This window comes from Neurospora crassa, linkage group II (genome assembly GCF_000182925.2).
Source record: "Neurospora crassa OR74A linkage group II, whole genome shotgun sequence".
NCBI classification, from domain to species: domain Eukaryota; kingdom Fungi; phylum Ascomycota; class Sordariomycetes; order Sordariales; family Sordariaceae; genus Neurospora; species Neurospora crassa.
In genome coordinates this window covers 1749582-1770987 of record NC_026502.1, presented here as the reverse complement: position 1 = coordinate 1770987, position 21406 = coordinate 1749582, and the positions used below count along the sequence as shown (strand labels likewise).

General features: G+C 50.8%; 5 protein-coding genes across 5 annotated transcripts; 2 read left to right on the top strand and 3 right to left on the bottom strand.

The window, feature by feature from the left end:
- Window positions 1-4658: 4658 nt before the first annotated feature.
- Window positions 4659-5009, bottom strand: NCU06849 (hypothetical protein; the record flags this gene model as incomplete). The annotated part of the gene is made up of 2 exons (XM_958230.3): window positions 4659-4794; window positions 4864-5009. The coding sequence occupies 2 exons, from the start codon at window positions 5007-5009 to the stop codon at window positions 4659-4661; spliced, it is 282 nt and encodes a 93-aa protein (XP_963323.3).
- A 3047-nt stretch (window positions 5010-8056) lies between these two features.
- gel-5 (1,3-beta-glucanosyltransferase gel3) lies at window positions 8057-10829 on the top strand. The gene is made up of 3 exons (XM_958231.3): window positions 8057-8718; window positions 8790-9001; window positions 9058-10829. Exons 1-3 carry the CDS (start codon window positions 8601-8603, stop codon window positions 10018-10020), a joined length of 1293 nt encoding a protein of 430 aa, XP_963324.2. The 5' UTR covers window positions 8057-8600; the 3' UTR covers window positions 10021-10829.
- A 675-nt stretch (window positions 10830-11504) lies between these two features.
- Window positions 11505-16153, bottom strand: NCU06851 (hypothetical protein). Its single transcript, XM_958232.2, has 2 exons — window positions 15504-16153; window positions 11505-15260 (listed from the first exon to the last, which is right to left on the bottom strand). The coding sequence occupies exon 2, from the start codon at window positions 14893-14895 to the stop codon at window positions 12079-12081; it is 2817 nt and encodes a 938-aa protein (XP_963325.1). The 5' UTR covers window positions 14896-15260; window positions 15504-16153; the 3' UTR covers window positions 11505-12078.
- NCU06852 (hypothetical protein) lies at window positions 15577-16604 on the top strand (the record flags this gene model as incomplete). Its single annotated transcript, XM_958233.2, has 4 exons — window positions 15577-15616; window positions 15741-15951; window positions 16005-16169; window positions 16409-16604. 4 exons carry the CDS (start codon window positions 15577-15579, stop codon window positions 16602-16604), a joined length of 612 nt encoding a protein of 203 aa, XP_963326.2.
- A 1312-nt stretch (window positions 16605-17916) lies between these two features.
- NCU06853 (hypothetical protein) lies at window positions 17917-21274 on the bottom strand. Its single transcript, XM_958234.2, has 3 exons — window positions 20466-21274; window positions 18563-20400; window positions 17917-18481 (listed from the first exon to the last, which is right to left on the bottom strand). The coding sequence occupies exons 1-3, from the start codon at window positions 20806-20808 to the stop codon at window positions 18458-18460; spliced, it is 2205 nt and encodes a 734-aa protein (XP_963327.2). The 5' UTR covers window positions 20809-21274; the 3' UTR covers window positions 17917-18457.
- Between the last annotated feature and the right edge of the window lie 132 nt (window positions 21275-21406).

The window sequence follows — 21406 nt, the reverse complement described above, 5'->3', positions numbered from 1 at the left end:
GTTTTTTCCCATTGAAGTCTAAAGGACCACGACTACGGCGTTCTTGGATCATACGTAGGTAGGTAGCCTTTACACAACAGTCTCATATAAACTGCCCGCCCCGTGATTCGTATGTTATTAGTTTGTATTGGACTATTTCATAGTCTTCCTTGTTAATGATAGTTTGATGTATGCTCCATCACAGATTGCGCGTGACATATGATGCCCGGCCAGGTACTTTCACTCTGATCGCCCTTGCCCTTCCGTCGTTCACACGTCCTTCCTTCCATTCTCTCTCATTGGCAGCCCCGCATATCCGGCATCGGGCAAATAAATGATTCGATACCCGTTATGGCCGCATCTTCCTTGAACGAATCTCCCTTTGCTAGTTCGGTACCTAATATCACTTGCCCGTTCTTCCATCTCTCTCTCTCTCTCTCTCTCTCTCTCTCTCTCTCTCTCTCTCTCTCTCTCTCTCTCTCTCTCTCTCTCTCTCTCTCTCTCTCTCTCTCTCTCTCTCTCTCTCTCTCTCTCTCTCTCTCTCTCTCGGCGTTCGGAGGGGTAGGTTAAAGAGAGGGAAGTTGTAGTATGATTCTAGTAGCTTGAGGTAGTAGCGACCGAGGTTCAGTTTGTTAAAGTGAGAATCAACGGGAATTCTCGTGCCGAAGGGAACGGGGGGCTGGTGCCGGCCGCTGTTGCTACTGTCACGGTCCGTGTTGTCAGGTGTTTCTGCGTTCCCACTGCAAAACGATTGAAACTGCGTCCCGCTTTGAAGTGAGTAATACTATCCGACCTCAAGGGTAGGTGGTCGTTCTCGGACATTCTTGATACAGCTGCGAATCGCCAGAAGTACAAGACCCAATACAAGAGTTACGCGCTCCCGAAAGATCCAGCATCGTGAGAGGAAGGGAATTGAATACCGGTAAAACGTCTAATCGAGACGGGCATGCCCACATGGCGTAGTGTAGTGTTCATGTGTTGTGTGTAACATCAGGCTTGGTTGGGGTCGATCTGGTAGGAGATGATCTCCAGCGGGTCCCATTTCGCGAAGCACCGATCGGCATCCTCGCCGGTTCCCAGTTCAAGGTGGCGATGTCGACTACGTAGACGTAGTTACTGTAGACTTTGGCTATAGTGACGCCATCACGTTCCCAACTCAAACTTCGCGCGAGTCTTTCATAATGCAGAGAGAGCCGATCTAGATGTAGCGGTAGGTAGTCCAAGTCTTGGATTATTTACATGCAGTGGCGTCAAGGAAGGTCTAGGGGTGTGCGGTCCTGTAATTGCCACAGGTTTCTCGCTAAGAGTTTGAGGTTTCCGGGTTTGCGGTGCGTTGTGCCCCAGGCATGGCTGTGTGCAATATGATTCTATTCTGCCTGATGCTGTGGTGTTTGTGTCTTCACGGTGCTTTCTGATCGCAGGTGGAAGCGTCCATGATCCGTGAGCAACAGGGGCATAAGGCATGAGGCTTTGGGACACCGTTGGAAAACTTCTCTTTCGAGGTGCCTTGAGAGGCAATGAAGGCCTTGTATGTGTAGAGGTTATCAGAGGTTGGTACTAGCTAGAACTGCAGTGGCTCAGCCTTTCCAACCGTTGTTGTCTGTCTTTATCAGTCGGTCTGTTTTAGAAAATAAATTCTCAACAGAAGACAACGGGCTTCAAGCTAGCGTGTACTGTGTAGACTCGGAATAACGAATGCTCTTTGAGAGCGGATCAATACGTCAACAGTCGCAATCATATTAGTCGCCTTGACGAGACGGAACACTGAAGGGCCTGGCGTAATAAAATGATGTGAGTAGAGGTAGTTTCCCACTTCGAAGGTGGCAAGAGAATGGAGTAGGTACCTAGAGGTAGCTTGGGAAACGAATCTTCACAGGGCGGGAGGGAAGAAGACCGTGATTGCCGAGTCAGTGAAGAGAAGGAAGTGACGTTGAAGATGATGAAAGCCACCTGCATCAATAGGGTAGGTGGGGCCTGCGGGTCTCACATCCCCCACGTTTTAGCGGCAAGAGCGGTTCGGGTGCTGTCTTGGCATGCGACAAGAGATTTGGGCCAGGCCTGTCAGTCTCCCTCTGTGGATAATTCGGTGACTTCCATCTTCAGTTCCTCCTTTCATATCCCATCATGATCCCTCCGCATCGACAATCACTTTCGACTATGAGTTTCAATAATAATGTCGCATTGCATCAGAACGTTCTCACCAACGTTCTAGAGACTTCATATGCTTCTTATACGTCCGCCATCGAACCGACTTGATCGCTGCACCGGGAGTGCTCGTGCATACCTGATGTCTGAACCTCACCGTTGAAGCTGAAAATAATAGTGGTGGTCAGGATTTGTTCAAGAAGCACCTGTTTTCCGGTCAAAACCTATGGATGCATGTCAAGGGATGAAGGGTTGCATGGTGTGATGCACGTCTTCCACTCGAAGAACAAAGGCACACACATGCGTGCCTATGTTATCCATCCCCACGCCTGATCAATAATACAAAATCAACCACATGCTGGGTTCAGCTGGTGGACCTTCGGCATTGTCTGAACGACATCCTTCAACACCAAACAATGTTCTACACCGAACGCACAATCGCTCGTACCGTCACTCCCGACTTTCTCATCTCCCATCTCGCTCCGCAACACCATCTCCGCGCCAACGATCACTGGAAAAGCATTGAGCTCCAAGCACGGCGCATCTTCCTCATCCTGCTTAACCTCGGTGTCCCATCACAAATATCTAAGCTGTCTTGACGATGACTGGGATGATTGCAACTGCCATTGTCGGGAAAACGGCTGGCCGAGGTGCCATTGACGGGATGGTTTGGAGTACAAGTTGAGCATCTGGTGGAGAAAATTCTTGAGAGGAAGTGGCGGTATTTGCCAAGGGACATCACGGAAGGAGATCATATGGAGTTTGGCGTGGAAGAAATGGTACCTGTCGAGGTGGTTTCAGGATCCGGTAGCAAAGAGAGTCATGAAATTGGGATTGAAGGGGCAACCTTCGACGTGTCCAACAAGTGTTTACGGGTCATACAGCTGGACTTGACCTTGGCCAAGAGGAGGGGGTTGCCGGTGAAAAGCCGATTTCTGTGGAGGATACGGTTGCACTTTCAGATCAGCCGCCTGCAATGTTGTTCACTCGACGACGCATACCTCTTATCGGCTCAAAGGAACAACAGTTGGGTGAACAAGGAGGGACGGCGGGATACGCATCTGTTGTGACAAGGGAAAACTTCCTCTTGTCAAGTCCCCCAACCTACAGAACGAGCACCTAACCCGTTACTTCGCAACCTACACACGTCGCGAAAACAGCTACATGCTTTTCACTCCCGCTACGACGGAGCAGACCTTGAAGTTGATCTTGAGCAGTGGAAATCACCCAGCCTGTGTCAAACATCTTGGAAAAGACAACAAAGGCGGCTCGTGATGAACCGAGTCCACTGCCCAGTCGACACCATCTGCTGGCTGCACAGCAAGGGATTGGCACATGGAGCCATAAGACCGAGCAATAGCTTTCTAGCAAAACCCAACAATTGTCCTGTTATGGCGGAGTTTCATAATAAAGTTAGTCCTACTTTCGGGTCTGACCAAGTCGCAGAGAGGGAACAAGCGCAGCACCTAGGCAATGAAGCATACAACTACCCTGATAAAATAAGGGATGTTGAGCCTCGATCCAATGCAACGACTTCGACCTTAGCATATTCCAACCCCGTTCCCGATTCAGGATCTTGTTCCTTTTCCACTTCTGGCTCTGCGCCGGCTTCCCCGCTGGTCGCATTCCACATCCTTTCGTTTATGACCTCTTCCTTCTCTCTTGGCTTTTTCCATGGCTTTTTGAACAGCCTACAAGGTCGTGGTTACAGGTACAGCCTTAAACATAAGAATGGGCAACCAAGACAAAGAAGAACCAACAGCCGAGCTAGCGGTTCCGAACGACTCCTTACCGTGCCATCGTCCATGTCGGCCGCGAGGCTTTCGTTGCCTATGGGAATTAGAACCACGAGCCAAGGTAGTAGTGGTCATGGTCCTGGCGGAACATCTAGTCGCCCTCACCCTCTTGAGGCAGCAGCAGCAGCAGCTGCTGTCATCCAGCAGAGCCCCCGCTCGAGGATGATGGGGACGTTGAAGAAGAAACCTACCGCGGCCACGGACAAGGGTACGGAAAATCCTCGCGGTGTCGGTAGTGGTGGTGACGGTGCTGGTTCTGACACGACAGGCAAAAAGCTAGTTCTCTTATGAGCCTCACGAGCTTAACGAAGTCATAGAGGGTGAGACATGGAAGTGGCGGATCGGGGGTGACGCTTTTTTGGGGTTCCTGCTTGGAATTAAGTGGTGGTAACCTGGAGGGAACTAACGGGGGGGAAGAAAAGGTGGATGGACGAATAGGTAATGGATATTAAGCAAGGAAAAACGTTGTTGATGTTAATGGTGCTATATAGTCCGATACTGTTTGGTTTCTTAGCTCGAGACCTGTCAACTTGTCTAGGTGTTTCAACAATAAGTCGACGTGTGTTCGATAATGGGGGCTTAGAATTAGCATTGAATATATCAAATCAGATACTACTCGTTTATTTTTGATGAGAACTCAATACACTTGAAAGTCCCATTGCGGCGACCAGGATTAGTTGATATATGTCTTGCTCAGCATACACAGTTGACAATCCAACCAGCATTGTACTGTCCTTCTCATAATATTTCCTTATTGGCCGACTGGTGTCTCCGAGTTCCAAAGACAACTTCGTTCTCGAGTTCAATGGCACGCACTGTCTTGGTACTACTCGTCTGGTCAACTGCGTAATCGACCGTCTGACTAGTGCAGTTGCTACACACACACAGTACAAGCAGATCTTATCTCTTGGCTATTTCACCTCGAAAGCCTGAAACCATTTACAGGTTGTCGTAGGTAGATCCCATCTTCTTCAGCCATTCAGCTCTGAGGAAGGCCAATCTCCGCTGCTGCCGCATATGCAAGCCATAACCAGCCTCATCATCCCCCACGCTTCTAAGTACATACATACTATTACCTCCATCAATCATTTTTACTATGTACTTGATTCGGCTTCCATCTTCCGCAGCCGCCAATCACATAGGGAGTTTTCAACCTACCTACATGGCTCTAGGTATGTTTCGTATGGACCGCCTACGTATCTTATCTTTTGCATACATAGCGGACAAGATAGATCCTGGCGTGCATCGGCACGAATTCCCGCTCACGCTCAGGTGCCCGGATATGGGGCCTCTGTACCATAGTCACTCCAGTCCTACTCTTGAAGTTATACTTAGCTAGGTTACTAGGTTACTAGTTGTTAAAGTATTTATTTGTGGACATTACGAAGCAGCAGCTGTCCATCATCGTGGGCTGGAGGCTGGTCCGATTAGTACCGCTGGCTGGCTGGCTGGCTGGCTGGCTGGTTGGCTGGCTAACTGGTTGGCAGTTAGTAAAACGACTGCTGGAAAGCTCCAGTCAGTGATGTTGCACACAACCGAGCGAGCACTCCCGTTCTATTCTAAAGCACCCCCCTCACCACAGCAATACTCTCCCATTCATCATCATCAAAGTTGAACGGCGGTTAAAAGAATGGGCGTTTCCCTTCGTTGTCGTTGTCCTTGTCCTTGTCCTTGTCCTTGTCCGTGTCGAACGCACGAGAGGACATTCATTTGATATCAATCAGATAGATAGGTCGTCAATGCAGTGCGTCCACCCGATCTTCTTACTGCATCAAATCAAGGTACACTGCAGCAGCAGCTCAGTAGTCGGAGGTATGTAGTGTACTTGACATGTTGCAACTAAGCAAGACGGCAACCGCGCAGCGCAGTGCTGCAACGCACGTGTGGTGCGGGGCCGGGATCGGTATGGGATGGAGATCATGGAGATGGGGATGAAGACGACGTTGCAGACGAGAAACATGCAACAGAAGGGGATATGTATGACGTTTGCAAAGTTGCATAATTCCGAGAAAAGGGGTTAGCATCGCAAGTCTCTCCAAAAATAATTAAAAAAAAAAAAGCCGAAGGTGCCGTGTGGGAGAGAGATGTTTGTTGTAGACGTTACTGTACTATGCAGTAGAAGTCGGCAGGCTGAAGGTTGGTAAGACGTCGAAAGAACGTCATCGTCGCTCCGGTTAAATACAATCCTGGGTTAGCAGCGCCGCGTTGCAGCAGCCGCTTAATTCCAGCGATGGAAAACAACTTTGCGAGGACAGGAAGGATCCTTCTAGGCTTTCGCTTTCCAAGGCATTTCAGTTTTGAAACTTTTCTGGCTTCGCTTACATTCATCATTCTCGATCCCTTGGATGGCGGCGACCGGGCGACGAGGCGGCAGGCGAGGGTTTGAGTTGGAATAAGCAATGCCAAGGGATGGATGGCCGTTTGAGCTTGAACAAAAGTAAAGAAAAGTTCATGTAAGCGATGCAAATTGCGTGTCTCCAGCCCCAGCCCCAGCCCCAGCCCCAGCCCTTCAAGACGAAACGAAACGTTTCGTTTCTGATTCGAATCGATGCAGTGGCCATTGAACTGCTTGCTCACAGTGAGCGGCGGCAATTGCATTGTCTGCCATCCATTCAGGCCCCAAGGAGTCCAGACCCATCGAACGCCGTGTAACTTCTCTTTGGTGCAGTCAACGGGTGTTTACATGACACTACCGGCATTCATCATCGCATCACGGCTACGGACTGCGACGCGTCGAAATGAAGCTTCGGTCACGACACACGACCGGTTCCAGAAGAGGACGACGAACGCGATGACCGAGCAAACCGAGTTTCGCATCTGATGACATGTTCACGGCAGTCGGTGTGAGGTACATCTGGTGGAGTTTCTTAAGTTGATGCTAGAAAAAAGGAGAGATGCCAGGTGTAGTGTACTGAGGTGCAGAAAGAGTCGGAGCCGAGCCCACCGAACGACCTGGCCTACCGCCACCGCGTGAACATATTGAATGGTGTGAAAAGAGACAGACCCCTTCACAAGCCAAAGTCGAAAAGGGAAAAGGCGCGATGGAGTGGCAATAAGACCGGTGGTTGGCTGGTTGTGACAGTTAGCTTGAAGCTTTCTCCCTGCAAATTCAGGGACGGACGACCTAAGGAACCCACTTCCAGGTTTGTGGGTTTGGGGGCCCCCCGTGGTGGGGATTGAGGTTCGTTGTCCGTGGGGTTTGGTTTTTGGCTTCCTTTCCTTTCCTTTGTCTCCCGTCTCTCTGCAAATCCCCCTTGACCTTTGCAGTATTCCATCATTCTTGTCGCGCTTGACTGGAAACCTTGGATTGACCTGACCAGTCTCGTGGGTAGTTCTCTTGTTCGTCTGTTGGCAGAAAATGTTTGCCAGGATGCCGCATCTAGACAAGCAGACGGCACACGGGCGGCGCTGGCTGGCTTCTGTTTGGCGTTGGCGTTATCTGACAAGGCATTTTCTGAATTTCAATATTGTAGTTACCGCCACGGCATTTTCCCTCTTCGGTCTCTGCCAATCGGCCATTGGCGCAATTGGAGCAACCAGGATTCGGGTCGGCCCACAGCTTCTAGCGGGGTGACATTGCATCCACGGTGCCAGGTTGTGCAGCCTGGTGCTTGCAGTGCTGCTGCAGAGCGTCTGCAGAGGTCGACCTCTCACGGAATCAATCCATCAGTCGTTGTTGCTTGTTGCATCCTGCCAATGACAGGGGGTCAATAGACTCCAACTAACCAATGCTACCTTACTTTTCCGTTGTCTCTGCCAAGGTTCACCGGCAACACCCATTCCTTTTTGGTTTCTGATACCGGCGAAGGCGGCGAAACTAGCAAAGATAACCAAGAAATGGGCGGCCGACTCTCTGCCGCGTGGTCGGTCAATTGGGCCGTCCGCCATATATCCAACTAGTATTGTACTAGTGTAACCACGCTTGGATAGGGATTGGTCCAAGGGGCCTGCCATCTCCGATCTCTTGTTCGCGTGGTGATCGCTTCAAGTGGAAAAGTGGTAAAGATTCTTGGACGTTAGGGGATCTTAGTACCGCTACGCACATAGGGGGTGGGTCCCCTGTCCAGCCTTCTCTCTCAAAACCTTGTTCGCCTTTTCCCTGCTTCCACTTCTTGGTCTTTGACTTCCTGGACCCTGTCGCAACGCCGTTCCCCATATTCTTCATGTTCCGTACAATCTTTTAAGCTCACCACGCGCTCGCTCGTTTCTCTTTTCTTTCTCTTCAAGAGCTCGGGTACTTCAACAGATCGACCGTGCGTTACAGTAATACGGAGATTTGGGAGATTGGACAGGGACCTGGAGCATCCATTCATTGTTTCCAGCATTCGTTACCTACCTACCTATCCGTCACACGCATTCGCTGTCGCAAATTTCCAATTCAGTTTGGCAAGTGCGAGTCGAGCACAACAAGGAAGAGCTTCGGGCAAGAGACGGGAAGAACCTTCCCCTGGAACACCACCTCATTTCAACGAAACCGTCAGATTTGCCAACTGAAAAGCGTTTGCCGCTCTTCACTTGTCGTTTGGACCCACCAACCAACCCTCACTCACTCTTCCTCGCTGCGAACGAACGGAAAAGTGAAAGAGTTATTTTCTACCTCTTCCTCTTCCCCAACCATCGTTTAGTTTGTCAGTCGATACTTATCTTTTGGACGGGTACTTTTTCCGTGTCACATCCATTATGAAGGCATCATTCCTATCCGCCGTGGTCGGCGCCGGCCTCACGCATGCCCTCCCCACCATTGAAGCTGTGGGAAATAAGTTCTTCACCAGCAACGGCGACCAGTTCTTTCTCAAGGGTAAATATTCTTTGTTCCCATGCTTCGTTGTCCCTCCAAACCATCGTGGATTCCAGCTAACAATGGCCCAGGAGTTGCCTACCAACTGACGCCAGCTGACCCCTTGGTCGACACTGAGCAGTGCAAGCGCGATGCTGCCCTTATGGAGAAGCTCGGCGCAAACTCGATCCGTGTCTACCATGTTGATCCCTCGGCAAACCACGACGGCTGCATGGACGTGTTCGAAAAGGCCGGCATCTACCCATTGATCGATCTGGACACCTTTGACACCTACATCTTGCCCGTATGTCTCTGCCTGATACGCGAAAAGGAGCTCTTGATACTAACAGACACCTACAGAACGATCCTTGGTGGAACCAGACCCAGCATGATAGGTACGCCGAGGTCATGGATGCCTTTATCAAGTACGACAACGTTCTGGGCTTCTTCATCGGCAACGAGATCATCATCCAGGCCGACCAATCTCTGGCGGCTCCCTACATCAAGGCTGCTACTCGTGACATGAAGGCCTACCGCGACAAGAAGAAGTATCGCAAGGTCCCCATCGGTTACTCGGCCGCCGACATAGCCGAACTTCGTCCAATGTTGCAGGACTATCTAACCTGCGGCGGAAACTCCTCCGAGAACGTCGACTTCTTCGCCCTTAACTCGTACGAATGGTGCGACCCCACCAAGTATGCCGAGTCCGGCTATGCCAACTTGCAGAGCATGGCCAAGGACTTCCCCGTTCCCATCTTCTTCTCGGAGACCGGCTGCAACGTGCCAGGCCCCCGCCTATTTGGCGACCAGAATGCCATCTTCGGTCCCGAGATGGTCAACGACTGGAGCGGTGCACTCATCTACGAGTGGATCGAGGAGGAGAACCACTACGGCTTGATCTCGTACGGTCCTAAGCTGGAGCCGACCGCCACCGGCGCCAACATCGAGGGCGGTTTCACCCGAGCTGGCACCCCTACCCCCGTCCTTCCCGATTTCACCAACCTCCAGAACCAGTGGGCCACCATCACCCCTACCGGTATCAAGAGGTCCGACTACGATCCCAAGCACGTCTCTACCAGAGCCTGCCCCACTTCCGGCGTGCAGGGCTGGCTGGTAAACGGCAACGTTGCTCTGCCCACTATCGGCGAGACTTTGACCACCAATGCGCCCAGGCCTGCCGCCACCCAGGAAGCTGAGGTTTCTCAGCCTGCTGGAAGCGCCTCGCCGACCTCGACCAAGAACCCTGCTCCCATGAACAAGGAGTTGACGGGTATGAGCGCTGGTTTGGTTGGAGTCATGCTCTTTTTCACCTTCTGGCTATGAGCAAATGACTTGGCTGGGCTGGTGCTTGAAACGGAGCGAGAGCTGGGTTTGGCATCATCGTCTCATTTATTTGGTTTTCGTTTTTGTTATGCATTTGGAATTGCATTACCAGGATAAGCCAGACATCATTTTCATGCACTGCCTAGCTTGAATGGGTTTATTTCGACCTCTTCATCGTTACGGCGTCATCTGTCCTACTGATCTGAGGCCCGCCCCGGTAGCAGTCTTTATGCGCTGCGCTGGAGGGCAGTCTTGCCACTTTGCAACTCGCAGGTGCATAGGGGCCTACGATGACGGTTTGACCGGATGATGGAAAAAGGTTTCCTTGTGGCCATGATGCCGGAAACGAGGAATTTTTTTTTTTTTTTTTTTTTCACTTTCACTTGTTGCCCTCTTTGTTCGGGCAGCTATGTTTAATGGCTCGAAGGTTTTTTTGGGGGGGAATTTCTGTTTATGATACCATGAATCAAGGCATACAATCGTTTTATGATGATATGGAAGAGGGAAAAGGATGGTTTGGGTTTCAAGAGAACCTAATCACTAATGAACGTCTCCTTTTCTCCTCTTCTCCCTCGAAGGAGAGGGAGGATGGAAGGAAGATAGGAGAAAAACAAAAGGCTGGCGGTTGATTAACCAATTCATTTTTTTTCTGTACATAATAGGGGACTCCAGGGTCAATGATTTGTTTCTGTATATGATACAAGCTGGGAGCTTTGTGGTTATAGAAACTCGGAGTGAATCAAAAACTGGAAAAGGGAATAGGATAGGGAATGCATCGCAAGGTATTCAATCCGAAGAACATGGCTATCTATCAACATGGGTAAAGAAACACTCGCGCCTATGTTTGGGCAGTGATGATCATAAAGACCAAATGACGTGAAATGAATGCTACGCCCGTTCACAGATTATTTGACTAGATCTTCGCACATGTCTTGGGTCAGTTATACCTCTTCCTAAGGTATTTATATGCCTAAAGTTCTCAGCCTTTGTATGGTATTGAAGTCTCTGGCTCTTTCCCCCCTTTTCTTATAAGTATCAGGAACTGTCTTCCATTTGAAGCCACATTGGATAACGCTAAGGGTTTAATAACGCTACAGAAACCTCTCTAGTGGGTATCCTCTTGTAATCGAACCTTTCTTCATTTGCCATGAGGCCTCTTAAATTAGAAGACATTAGTCTCACACCATTGATTCGAAAGAAGGAAAAAAAAAAAAAAAAAAAAAAAAAAAAGAAAGGCATTGGAAAACAAAAGATGGCTCCTATATAAAACATCCAAGCAAACAGCTTGCTTGCGTGGTCCAGACCAGATCAGACCGACAGACAAGGAAATGGGGGGTGTAGTTTACATGGTATCGATATTATCCTAAGAAGATAGATCCCGAATGATGCATGCAGGCCACGATCATAACACACCCACATGGTAAAGTAGATAGATAGATAGATAGATAGATAGATAATGTAGGTAGGGCCCCATGAATTTTTTTTTTTTTATTTTTTTTTTTTTTTAGCCTGTAAATGTAAACACTGAACTGAACTTTTGTCCAAGAGACCTTTTTTTTCCCCCGTCTTTTCGGCCAGCCGCTAAAAGTACACATATTGGATGGAGACTGTTATAAACCTGTCTGTCTGTCTGTCTGTCTGTAGTGTACTACTGTCTGTTACTGAAACTTGGCTTGCTTGCTTCATTGCTTGCCCATCTCGAAATTCCGCCATTCAGTGGGAAGGCAAGTCAAAACTTGGTTGGTTGGGTGGGTAAAGTTTTATCTGGAATCATCCAGTTTTCTGTCTCTCTTAGACGTAATACATGTTCACGCCTCAACAAAGGCTTATTTGTTCCTCATGAGAGAAGAGCTCTCAACCTAAGGCTCTGTCTGTCTGTCGGCTGCCTGCTCCTCATGCAGAATTCATTGATATGCAATTCCATTCACTTGTCCTTCTTCTTCTTCTTCTCCTCCTCCTAGGCCCTCTTTCTCTTTCAGGATCTTCCTTTCACTTTGTCCGACTCTTCTTTTAGTCCTTCCACCCCGTCGGCTTCTACACACACCATTTTCAGCCTCTCTACCTATACCCATTCATCCTCGGTGGCAAGCCATGATGATGAGGCGGAGGCGGCGGTAGGGGTAACCTCAAGTCTACCGAGCGCATCGGCGGATCTCGACCACCAATACCCATATCCCTATCTCGCGTTCTCGACCTCTCTCTACCTCGGCCCCTCGCAGACGATCTTCCGTCGTTGTTGTACAGCCTGTCGCGGTCGCGGTCGCGCATTTCTTTTCCTGGATGATCACGGCCTGGCCCTCCGCCGACGCCTCGGATGGGGTCTCTGGGATCGCGCTCCCTTGGTGGTGGTGGTCGGTCCCGTTCGCCTCGCTCGCGATCGCGGACCCGGTCCCGGCTCATGTCCCTCACTCTATCTCTGTCTCGCTCTTTCTCGCGATCACGCTGCTGATCTCGGTGGTGTTGTTGTTGTTGTTGTTGCTGTTGTTGCTCCCTATCCCTGTCCCGATCACGGTCTCTATCACGGTCCCGTTGTTCGCGCTCTCGCTCTCGCTCACGCTCACGCTCACGCTCACGTTCCTTATCACGCTGCGGCTGGTGGTCCTTTTCCTTTTCCTTCTCTTGCCCCTTCTCCTTTTTGGCCTCAGCCGCCATCTCAGGCTTCATGATCATAGGCGTCCACTTGACCTCCTCAATTTCCGCCCACTTCTTCATGACGCCCATTGCGCTTAATACCGCCTCCTCGATCTTGGTCCACGGCCCAACCGTCATCTTGACTCTCTTGTCATCCACGAAATCCGCCAGCCCATATAGCTCATGCCAGACCTCGGGCCTCAAACGCTCCATCTTTTGCCACCTCGCAAGCAGGGCCGGGGCCGTCGCCTGGTCGGCCTGGCTGAATGTTGCTGTGATGTGTTCGAGCATGACGGCGAATAGCTGCGTTGTGAGAATCCGGAACGGTCGAACAGAGTAGACGCGCTTCTTCAGCTCGCTGAAATGCGGGACCAGAGATTCCCACGTCGCAAAATCGGGCGGTCGGCGATCCATCATCCGGGAGTGGTTGAAGTTGTAAAAGGCAATCATGTAGGCCAAAACCATCTCAATGTGGAGAACCATGGCGCGCTTGGTCTCCAGAGTCATGGCGGTCGATGAAATGGTCTTGAGCTTGGCTGGGTCGCGCAGTTGTGCGTCAACTGCGTCACGCTGGTGCTTTAGTTTACTTCCATATGCACGATACTCGGCATCTCGCTCGCGGAACGGTGCGGCCTCGGCGGATGGGGGCGGCAGAGGCGGTACCGATGAGCGCTCGCCCATGCCGGGAGTGATGTGTCTCGTCGGGGGCGGCCCTGGTGTGGCATTCTGGGATTGAGTTGATGGGACGCGGGACATGGCCGGTGCGCTGGGTTTGAGTGGTGTTGTCATTCCTGTTGGTCTGGCGATAACAGTGTCGCCTACTGCTGACTTTGGTCGTTTTGCAGCGACACTTTCTGACGGTGTGTCGTCCGGGGCCCGTGGCCGTTTTCTAGCAGGTGGAGGGGTAGCTTCTGCTCGTGCAGCAGTGCGTTCCTTCCTCATTGCGTCCTTTACAGCCTTGGAAGGCAGGCTCAGGAGATCCTTTGCCCTCTTGGCATTGGCTTTCTTCAGCTTCAACGTGACGATCAGGGAAGGTTCTTGTTCCTCCTCTTCTTCGTCTTCCTCCTCGATAGGCTCAGCCTTCACCTTGGTCTTCCTCGCAATGCTAGGTGAATCTGGCAGCTGGGTCTTGGTGTCCCTAGAATCACCCTTGGACGGTGTGCTTTTGAACTTGCGTGCGAGCTCCTCCTCAACAATCGCAGGTAGCGTAGGAGACAAGAGGGCCGGGATTTCATACTTCTTTCTCGAGCTGCTGCTGTCAATCTTCAAAGGCTTCGGTGGGGCCTTTTCTGCCGGCTTCTTGGATTTTGGCTTATCCGACTCGCCTGCGAGTAAGGAAGGGTGTAGAGGCGACAGTAAGGCAGGCACAGGTGCTTTTGACGCTGTGTCTCGCTTCCTCCGTGGAGAAACTGGGGTACTCTCCTTATATGGCTTCGACCCGTTCACTAGTATCGTGGACTTGGGTGAAGCGCTGACATCACGGTCCCTGTCTGCGGCAGTGCGGGCCTGTCCGTTGGTCGTCAGATGTAGAGATTCCTTTTTGATATCCTTGTCGCTTCTGTCGCTCAGGCGATTTCGTGGTGCCTCTGGCTTCGGGGGAAGACGTGACGTATCGTGATTAGTATCCGTCCTGGGACGCTTGGGTTGGTCGCGTTCGGTATCCGTGGCCCGTTTCCGACTCTCGAGCTCGACCTGAGACTGCACGTGGGAGCCTCGCATACTGTCTCCATTGACCGTGATGCGGGGCTTTTCTGACTCCCCTCCCTCCGTCCTGACAGGTTTCGTCTTTGCCTTGGCATCGTCGGGCTTGACGTTCTCCTTTACCGGTGCATTTCGTTCCACTGTCCCATTCACTCTTGTGCCACCCTTGGACTCGGACTTGGCATCCAGCCTTGGTGTAGCCGAAGGGTCCTGGGGCGACTGATTCCTCCGCTGATAGTCCTTCAATGAAAGTTTCTTCTTGGCCTCCCCGTTCAGGAGAGTCGGTTTTGGAGGCATAGCGCTGGGGGCGCTCGCGGGCTCCTCGCAAATGTCATACGAAGGCCGCGTGATGAGGATGCCGCGATCGCAGTCTGAGAGAAAGGTGGTGTACTGCAGTCTGTGACTCTTTCCCGTGTACCAAAACCCAGCAGGCTCGGGGTACTTGTCCGTCAGGGACAGTGTAAGGTGGTGCGGACGTTGTGGTAATATACGCTTAGCCAATTTGTCTGCATTCTTTTCCGCTCCTTCCATCGTTCTTTTCATCGTAGGGTCATTGGACTCCGTAACAGCGCAAGTCGGGGTATACCGTATCACTCGTCTCTTTGTTGTAGGGGTTCGAAGATTAGGCGCGGCAACCGAGGGCTGCAGAAATGTTGCGTCTTGAATTTCGTAGCTGACGTTCGTTGACGTTGTGAAGGAGTTGTAGACTAGGTCGAAGTAGAGTAAAGCGTAGGGTAGGTCAGGTCCGGTCTCCAAGCTGGGTTCAGAAAGCACTCAGGATTGCTATTGTGCGGTATGCGTGGGGTTGTATGAATAGCTATTCAATGCAAAACATGCGACCAAGATGGGATGGAAGGCGGGTCGACCTTCACAATAGACGGCTTTTTGTTTTTGGTTCGCAATAGGGTCTGGCAATTGGCACAATCAGCATGCGTCACCCTCATGCCCAAGAAAAGCAAAAGGAAAACGTAGTCATCGGGGTACTTGTCTACATGGAGAAATGGCCAACGCGACAAGCGGGATCGCAGCTTTGCGACGTCTCCTTGGGGTCTTTGATCCCAACTTTGGGTTTGCGGGGCAATTGAAACACAAAACACGGAGCAGACGCAACACTACGACCACACTTGGTCACCAGGAGGAAAATGGCATACCTAACCAGTACTCTTTTGTGTTTGCGATTCTCTCTGCAGTGAGAGACGCGTGCGCGTGGCAGCAACGGCCAAGATGTATCAAGCGGCGGTTCGGTCGCTATCGCGGTGTTGTCGTATGTGGATCGCCAACACCAGCCTGTTTCCTCCTCATTTGTCCGCCCGTCGAAGGGGACGTGATGGTAGTTCCTAGCTTCTCTATCCTAGCCTCCTATCGACAACCTTGATTTTGCACAACAGACAAGGGCGCATGTCTCAGTCGGGCAACCGAAAACGATGGCAGCGCATGCAACGACGGCAATCGATCGGTGAGCGTGCCCGAGCAGGTTCGAAGGGGGGGTGGCCCGAAGGTGCAGATGGAGGAGTCGTTGTCGTTTGGTAGTAACGCGTTCGAGATGGCGGATGGTGATGGGACTGGGCGCAGAGCAATGGTGTATCCGACAGCAACGATGTACGAAGACGGGAGGTACTGAAGACGGTTTAGCTGGCAGCCAAGCTGTGTAGGTATCGCGAAAGAGGGCCGGAGTTCGGATGGTGTTGCGCAGGGAAGCCGAGGTGGGATTGCTTGAGGGCGCAAGCAATGGAATGGAACCTGAATGGAAGTGGAGAGTGGAAACGGGGACAAAGTGTAGAAGGGCAGCAGGGTCAAGGCGTGACGGGTGAAGAAGGGTGTGTGTGGTGGGTGGGTGGGTGGGTGGGTGGGTGGGTGGTGGTGGTGGTCAGGCATCCGATGCTAAGGTAGCCGTGGCCACTAGCACCAGTACTGTACCCGTGCCTTCGGCGGTGGTGGTGGTGGTGTGGGTAGGTGGGTGGAGGACCTGGCCTGGGCTGCTCGTCACTTGAGGTGCCGTCGTAGGTAGGTATGTAGTAGTGTATAGTAGGTAGTGTACTAACCTTTACTCTGCTAGGATGATGGATGAATGCCTGGTGTTTAGTGCAGGGTGTCTGGTCGGGTGGACGAGTTGCAGGTGTAGAAATGTCAGCCGTCGTAAAAGCCAAGGGAAGTCGGATCTCGTCGTCTGGAGCTTCCCCTTCCCTTGTTGGGTGCGGGTTGTTAGAGATTGGCAGGAATGCCCTGGGACTGCAGTGGAAAAGCGTGGGTGATTAGCGGTCGGGTCGTATCCGGGCGGAGAGATTCTTGCGGAGATGGAGCGGTAGCGGTTGAGCAGCCACTGTGCGGCATCGGGCGCGCTTGATGAGTGGACCACACTGCACCCTAACAGCCCAGCTACAAGCAAACGGCGGCTTTGTGTTCCAACAAGGAAGTCAACTCACCGGCTTGTGTTTCGTGACTGAGACACAGGCCACAGGGCCCAAACTGAATACCTTTGTGATTGCCAGTCCCTGAAAAATAGAATAGAGAGGTTGGAGAGCAGCTTGGACGATGAAACGAAAAGAAGTATTTGGACGGAAATCAAGTACGTGATCATGCGAAGCTTTTGTATGATTATCTAGGTACATGTAGTTGCATGTACACTCCGTAGGTCCGTCGAAAAAAATAATAAAAAAAAACAATAAATAGTTTGCCGGGCGTCTTTTCAATCTAGATGTAGCCAAAGGTTAAAGCTTGCGCTCCTGCTTTACCTTTTTTCTTGCCCCGCTTCCAAGCATTGCTGGACAGAATATGAGCTTGCGTGCAGGGAGGTGCAGAAATGATATTCCCGTCATTCATCATGGGACTCTGCAGCAGGTTAAAAACCTCATGATACCTTAATGAGCCCGAGTCTCGAGTGATTTTTTATTATTATACAAGCTGAGTCCTCCATTGATATTCTGATCGCATATAGAAGCTTCTTGGTTTAGAACACCAACATAACAGCTTCCCCTGTAGGCTGCTGCATGGACAGCTTCGTTAGGTCCATGGTTCTTGGGCACGTTTCAACGCACGCCCTGTGGCAGGTAACACATACATGATGCATACGAGCATGGAGCTCGCCCATGTCTACCTACTGTGTGAGCACAACCTGTCTATTGCTCTGCCTATTCCAATCCTCTGTCTCTTTCACTTCTTTCACTTGCTTTCATGCAACATTTCCAAGGTCAAGCCTCCTACATCTATGCGTGATGATGATGCTGGTTGGAAGAAACGCAAAGGCTCAGGTTGATGACCTCTATAGTCACTACATAGGTAGGTAGGTAGCGCTGTGCCGCACAGGGCTACAGCGAAACATGGAACAAGCTCCACCAAGCCCTGTGACTGCAGGCTCAGCCCGGCGCGGCACTTGGGAGGGGAGGAAGTGTGTGTGAGACCCGGGAGATCTTCATCCCCCAGCACGAGAAGATCCGCGACAAGGGGGTCAACTGTCACCGTTCGTTATATGCCAAGACTTTGGAACCATACCTAAGCTTTTGGTCGTCATGTCTCTCTATCTTTAGTTTGCTGGCGCTCATGACACAACCCATCTGATACAGATGATTTCTTGATAAAATGCTTGAATAGATTGCCACAGTACCAACATGTACTGTAATCCATGAATTTCTCCAGCAGTAACGTATTAATGTTCCTCACCTCTTTGCAACATCTCAACATGTTTCTTTCTCTGCATCAATGCCCAACATCTACCACCTCCTATGACCACCAGTGTTGGTCAACCTCGATAATCCTTGCTTACGTAATTTGCATTCCAGTGTTTCTCAACACTTCCTCTTAGTATCCTCGCCAGCTTACAAAGTTGCGTATACTTGGGGTATCATTACACTTTAAGTGTGTCGGCATGCTTTTTCCGTCTTCCCCCCCCCCTATCCCAGTTGTTAACGTGAAATCCACTTAGCTTGAGGCAGCTCTATCAGGTCTGCCAATTTGCAAAGTAATCTTCCACCTAACTTCAAGGGGTATATTAACGCCTTTTGACGCCGGGAGTCTTGACTTATACGAGTCTACTTCAGACTCTAGTTATACTCGGTTTTTTAGTGTTTGTACAAGCTTCCTACCAACGAGAACAACAACGCCAGTAGGGCTAGGATTGGGCATTGATTGCCTGCTATGAATCATTTCCAAGTTAGTAACTCGGTATTTGACTTGAATTAAATAACGTCGAGATTCGCAAGAATTGCAAACTTACTCCGGTACTAGAAGTGGTACGTTCAATATGTGTACCATCATGATCAGTTCGGCGCCTTTTCATTCCTGCCTGAGGTTCAAGCTCAACAGTGAGCCCTGCAGTCTTGACCTCCAGGATGCCGACGCTAGCCTTGAGCAAATCAACTTCCTTACCAAGGGACTCAACCCGTTGGCTCGAGTCTTCGAGATCCAACTTCCACTTTTCCGTCTCCGGAAGCAGCTGCTGGATCAAGATGTCGGCTACATGCTTAGAAGTGATGTTGTTGAAGCGCTGGTTGAGATTGCTGATTGCAAAGTCCAGCGCTGAAGTCTTCTGCTGCAATTCCTCAATCCTTACTTGCTGCTCTGCTTTGGCTTGCTGCAATTCCTCAAGCGTTGCTTGCTGCTCTGCTTTGGCTTGCTTGAACTCGGCACGCAAAGGTTCGAGATTCGCCATGCTGACTCCAGACTGAGGAGTTGTCGTTCCAGAAGTCGGCCTCAGCTTAAGGTTGTTTACTTCATTTATGAGCTTGTTGATTCGGGTACGCTCAGCATCAACGAGTTGCCCAAAGGTAACCGCGAACTTGTTCTGGAAATCCTCCAGTTTCCTGTCAGAGTCCCTCTGGGCTGCCGAAACCTGAGTTACTTTCGTCTCCAGATCCGTAACCTGTTTGACAAGTCCCGAAACATTCGTCTCTTTCATCCCCAGGTCTGTAACTTGTTTGGTAAGCCCCAAGATATCCAGAGGGGCCTTGGTCTCCAGATCTGTAACGCGGTCTTTGAGCGCCGGGAATTGGAATGACACAATCTCGGCTGCTTCATCCAGCGCTACAAAATCGACGTTCTCTAGCTTCTCCTCCTGTTTTGCCATCTTTTGCTCAAACTCGGCAACTTGAGCTCGGACCTGGTTAAGTTCTTGTTCTCTGGTTCCCAGCTGGTAGCGCAGGTCGGCGAGCTCCTGTCGTAGAGACGCTACCTCGCTAGCAGAGCTTTGCTTGGAATTATCTTGTGCCGTGGCGCGTTGTTGCTCAAGCTGCTGCTCGAGTTGTTTCTCGTACTTCTTTTGTTGCTTGGCTAGCTGTGTCTTGAGTTCTTGCTCTTGGGTTTCCTTAAAGTTTCTTAAGTCTGACTGCATCTTGTTGATCCGTTCTTCCAGTTTGGTGCTCTGTTTCGGAAGGTCTTTACTCTGCTTTGCAAATTTCTGTTCAAAATCTTGTCGCTGCTTAGCCAGCTCTGTTTGGAGTTGCTTTGAAAAGTCTTCTTGCTGCTTCGCGAGTTTGTTTTGATACTCTCGTTGCTGTTTGCCAAATTTGTCCTCGAGGTCCTTGAATCGGGATTCCATGTTTTGTTGGTCCAGAAGTCGTTTAGATTCGAGACCGTCGTAAACAACTTGCAGCGCGTCAATCCTGGTTTGTGTGAAGGACTTATGATCTGATAAAGCTTGCTCCAGTTCAGCGATCTTGTCGTCGTACTCCTTCGAGCTAGCAGAAGCTGGAGGCAATAACGCAGCTGGCAGCTGACCAGACTTCATCAGCTGCAGTAAGCAGGAGAGGAAACCCTCTCTTGCCCTTTTGATACCATCTTCAGCAACACGCACCATATTGGAATACTCCGCACGTCGCTTGGTGTCGCGATCCAGATACTTCTTTTGAAGTTCCGGTACTGAAGGGAAGTCTGCCAGCTTAGCCGTGCATTTTGTGTACTCGGCTTGCCGCTTTTCGAGTGCATCTTCAGCCTGAGTGAGGTTATATTTGTGCGTAGTATAACTGATAAGAGAGTCGCACAGTGCCCTCAGACATTTTCCCATCTCTGCGTCTGATGTACTCCTGGAATTGCTCGTAGGAGATGAGGCAGTGGCCGCTGCAATAGAGATTAGCACTCGTTTGATCTCTTGATTTGATCCGGGATAGCTATTGATAGCTTACGCGTGTTCAATCCATGGTCAGGTCGAGCACGGTCGCCGGCTGATGCGGTTTGTGTGTTGACTGTCAGGCCTCTTGCAGGTGCATCAGACAAGCCGCGGTCCCGGTCGCGATCCCGATCTCGATCCCTATCCCTATCCCGGTCCCGATCCCGGTGTTGACTATCACTCCAACTGTTTGGTGGCCTGTTGGGTAGAGAACTTGCATGACTGGAACTGGGCCTCCGTTCATCTCTGTAAACATTACGAGGCTGGCTATCGCGACGCGGATGGGGGTCTGCCGATGGTCGGCGGTCGCTTAGAGTGGAAGGCCGCCTCGGGTACGAGTCCGGCGGCCTGGAAGACATGGTGCGTGACACCAGGCGGACGGATGGGGGTGTGCAGTGAGACGAGACGCTGCAATCAAGCGTGCGCCTAACAGACAATATGTGGCGAGGTATAAGACGAGAGTGTAATTGTGACAATGGTGGGGCTGACCTGTGCCAGCGGTACAGACCGACGTCAGTCAATGTCGGAATTGAGCCTGAAATGTGTGTCGATGTTCAATATTGTAGGTTGAAGATTGTAATGCGATACCGATGCGGGTAGACGCGTAGATAGAGTCAAAGTTTTAAGAGGCCCCGCACCTCCTCCAGACGGGAATGAGATCAGACTAGGGCTTGCCGCACAAAGATACAACAAGCTGATGTATTTTTCTGTTCCTTGTCTAAATGGACAGTCGAACTAATAGTTCTGAATGCATTCCGGAACGCCAGGTTTACAATCGTCGAAGATGTCCTAGGGAGAAGAGAGAGGGGAAAAAAAAAAAGAGGAAAGTGTCTGCCATTTGGGTGGGGAAATTGGTTTAAATATTTCTGGGGAACTACTATGAATGAGCCCAAGGTAGCAGAGTTGCAGATTTGCAGCTCTTCCACTCCCAGGTCACAAAACTTCTCCTGTACACTC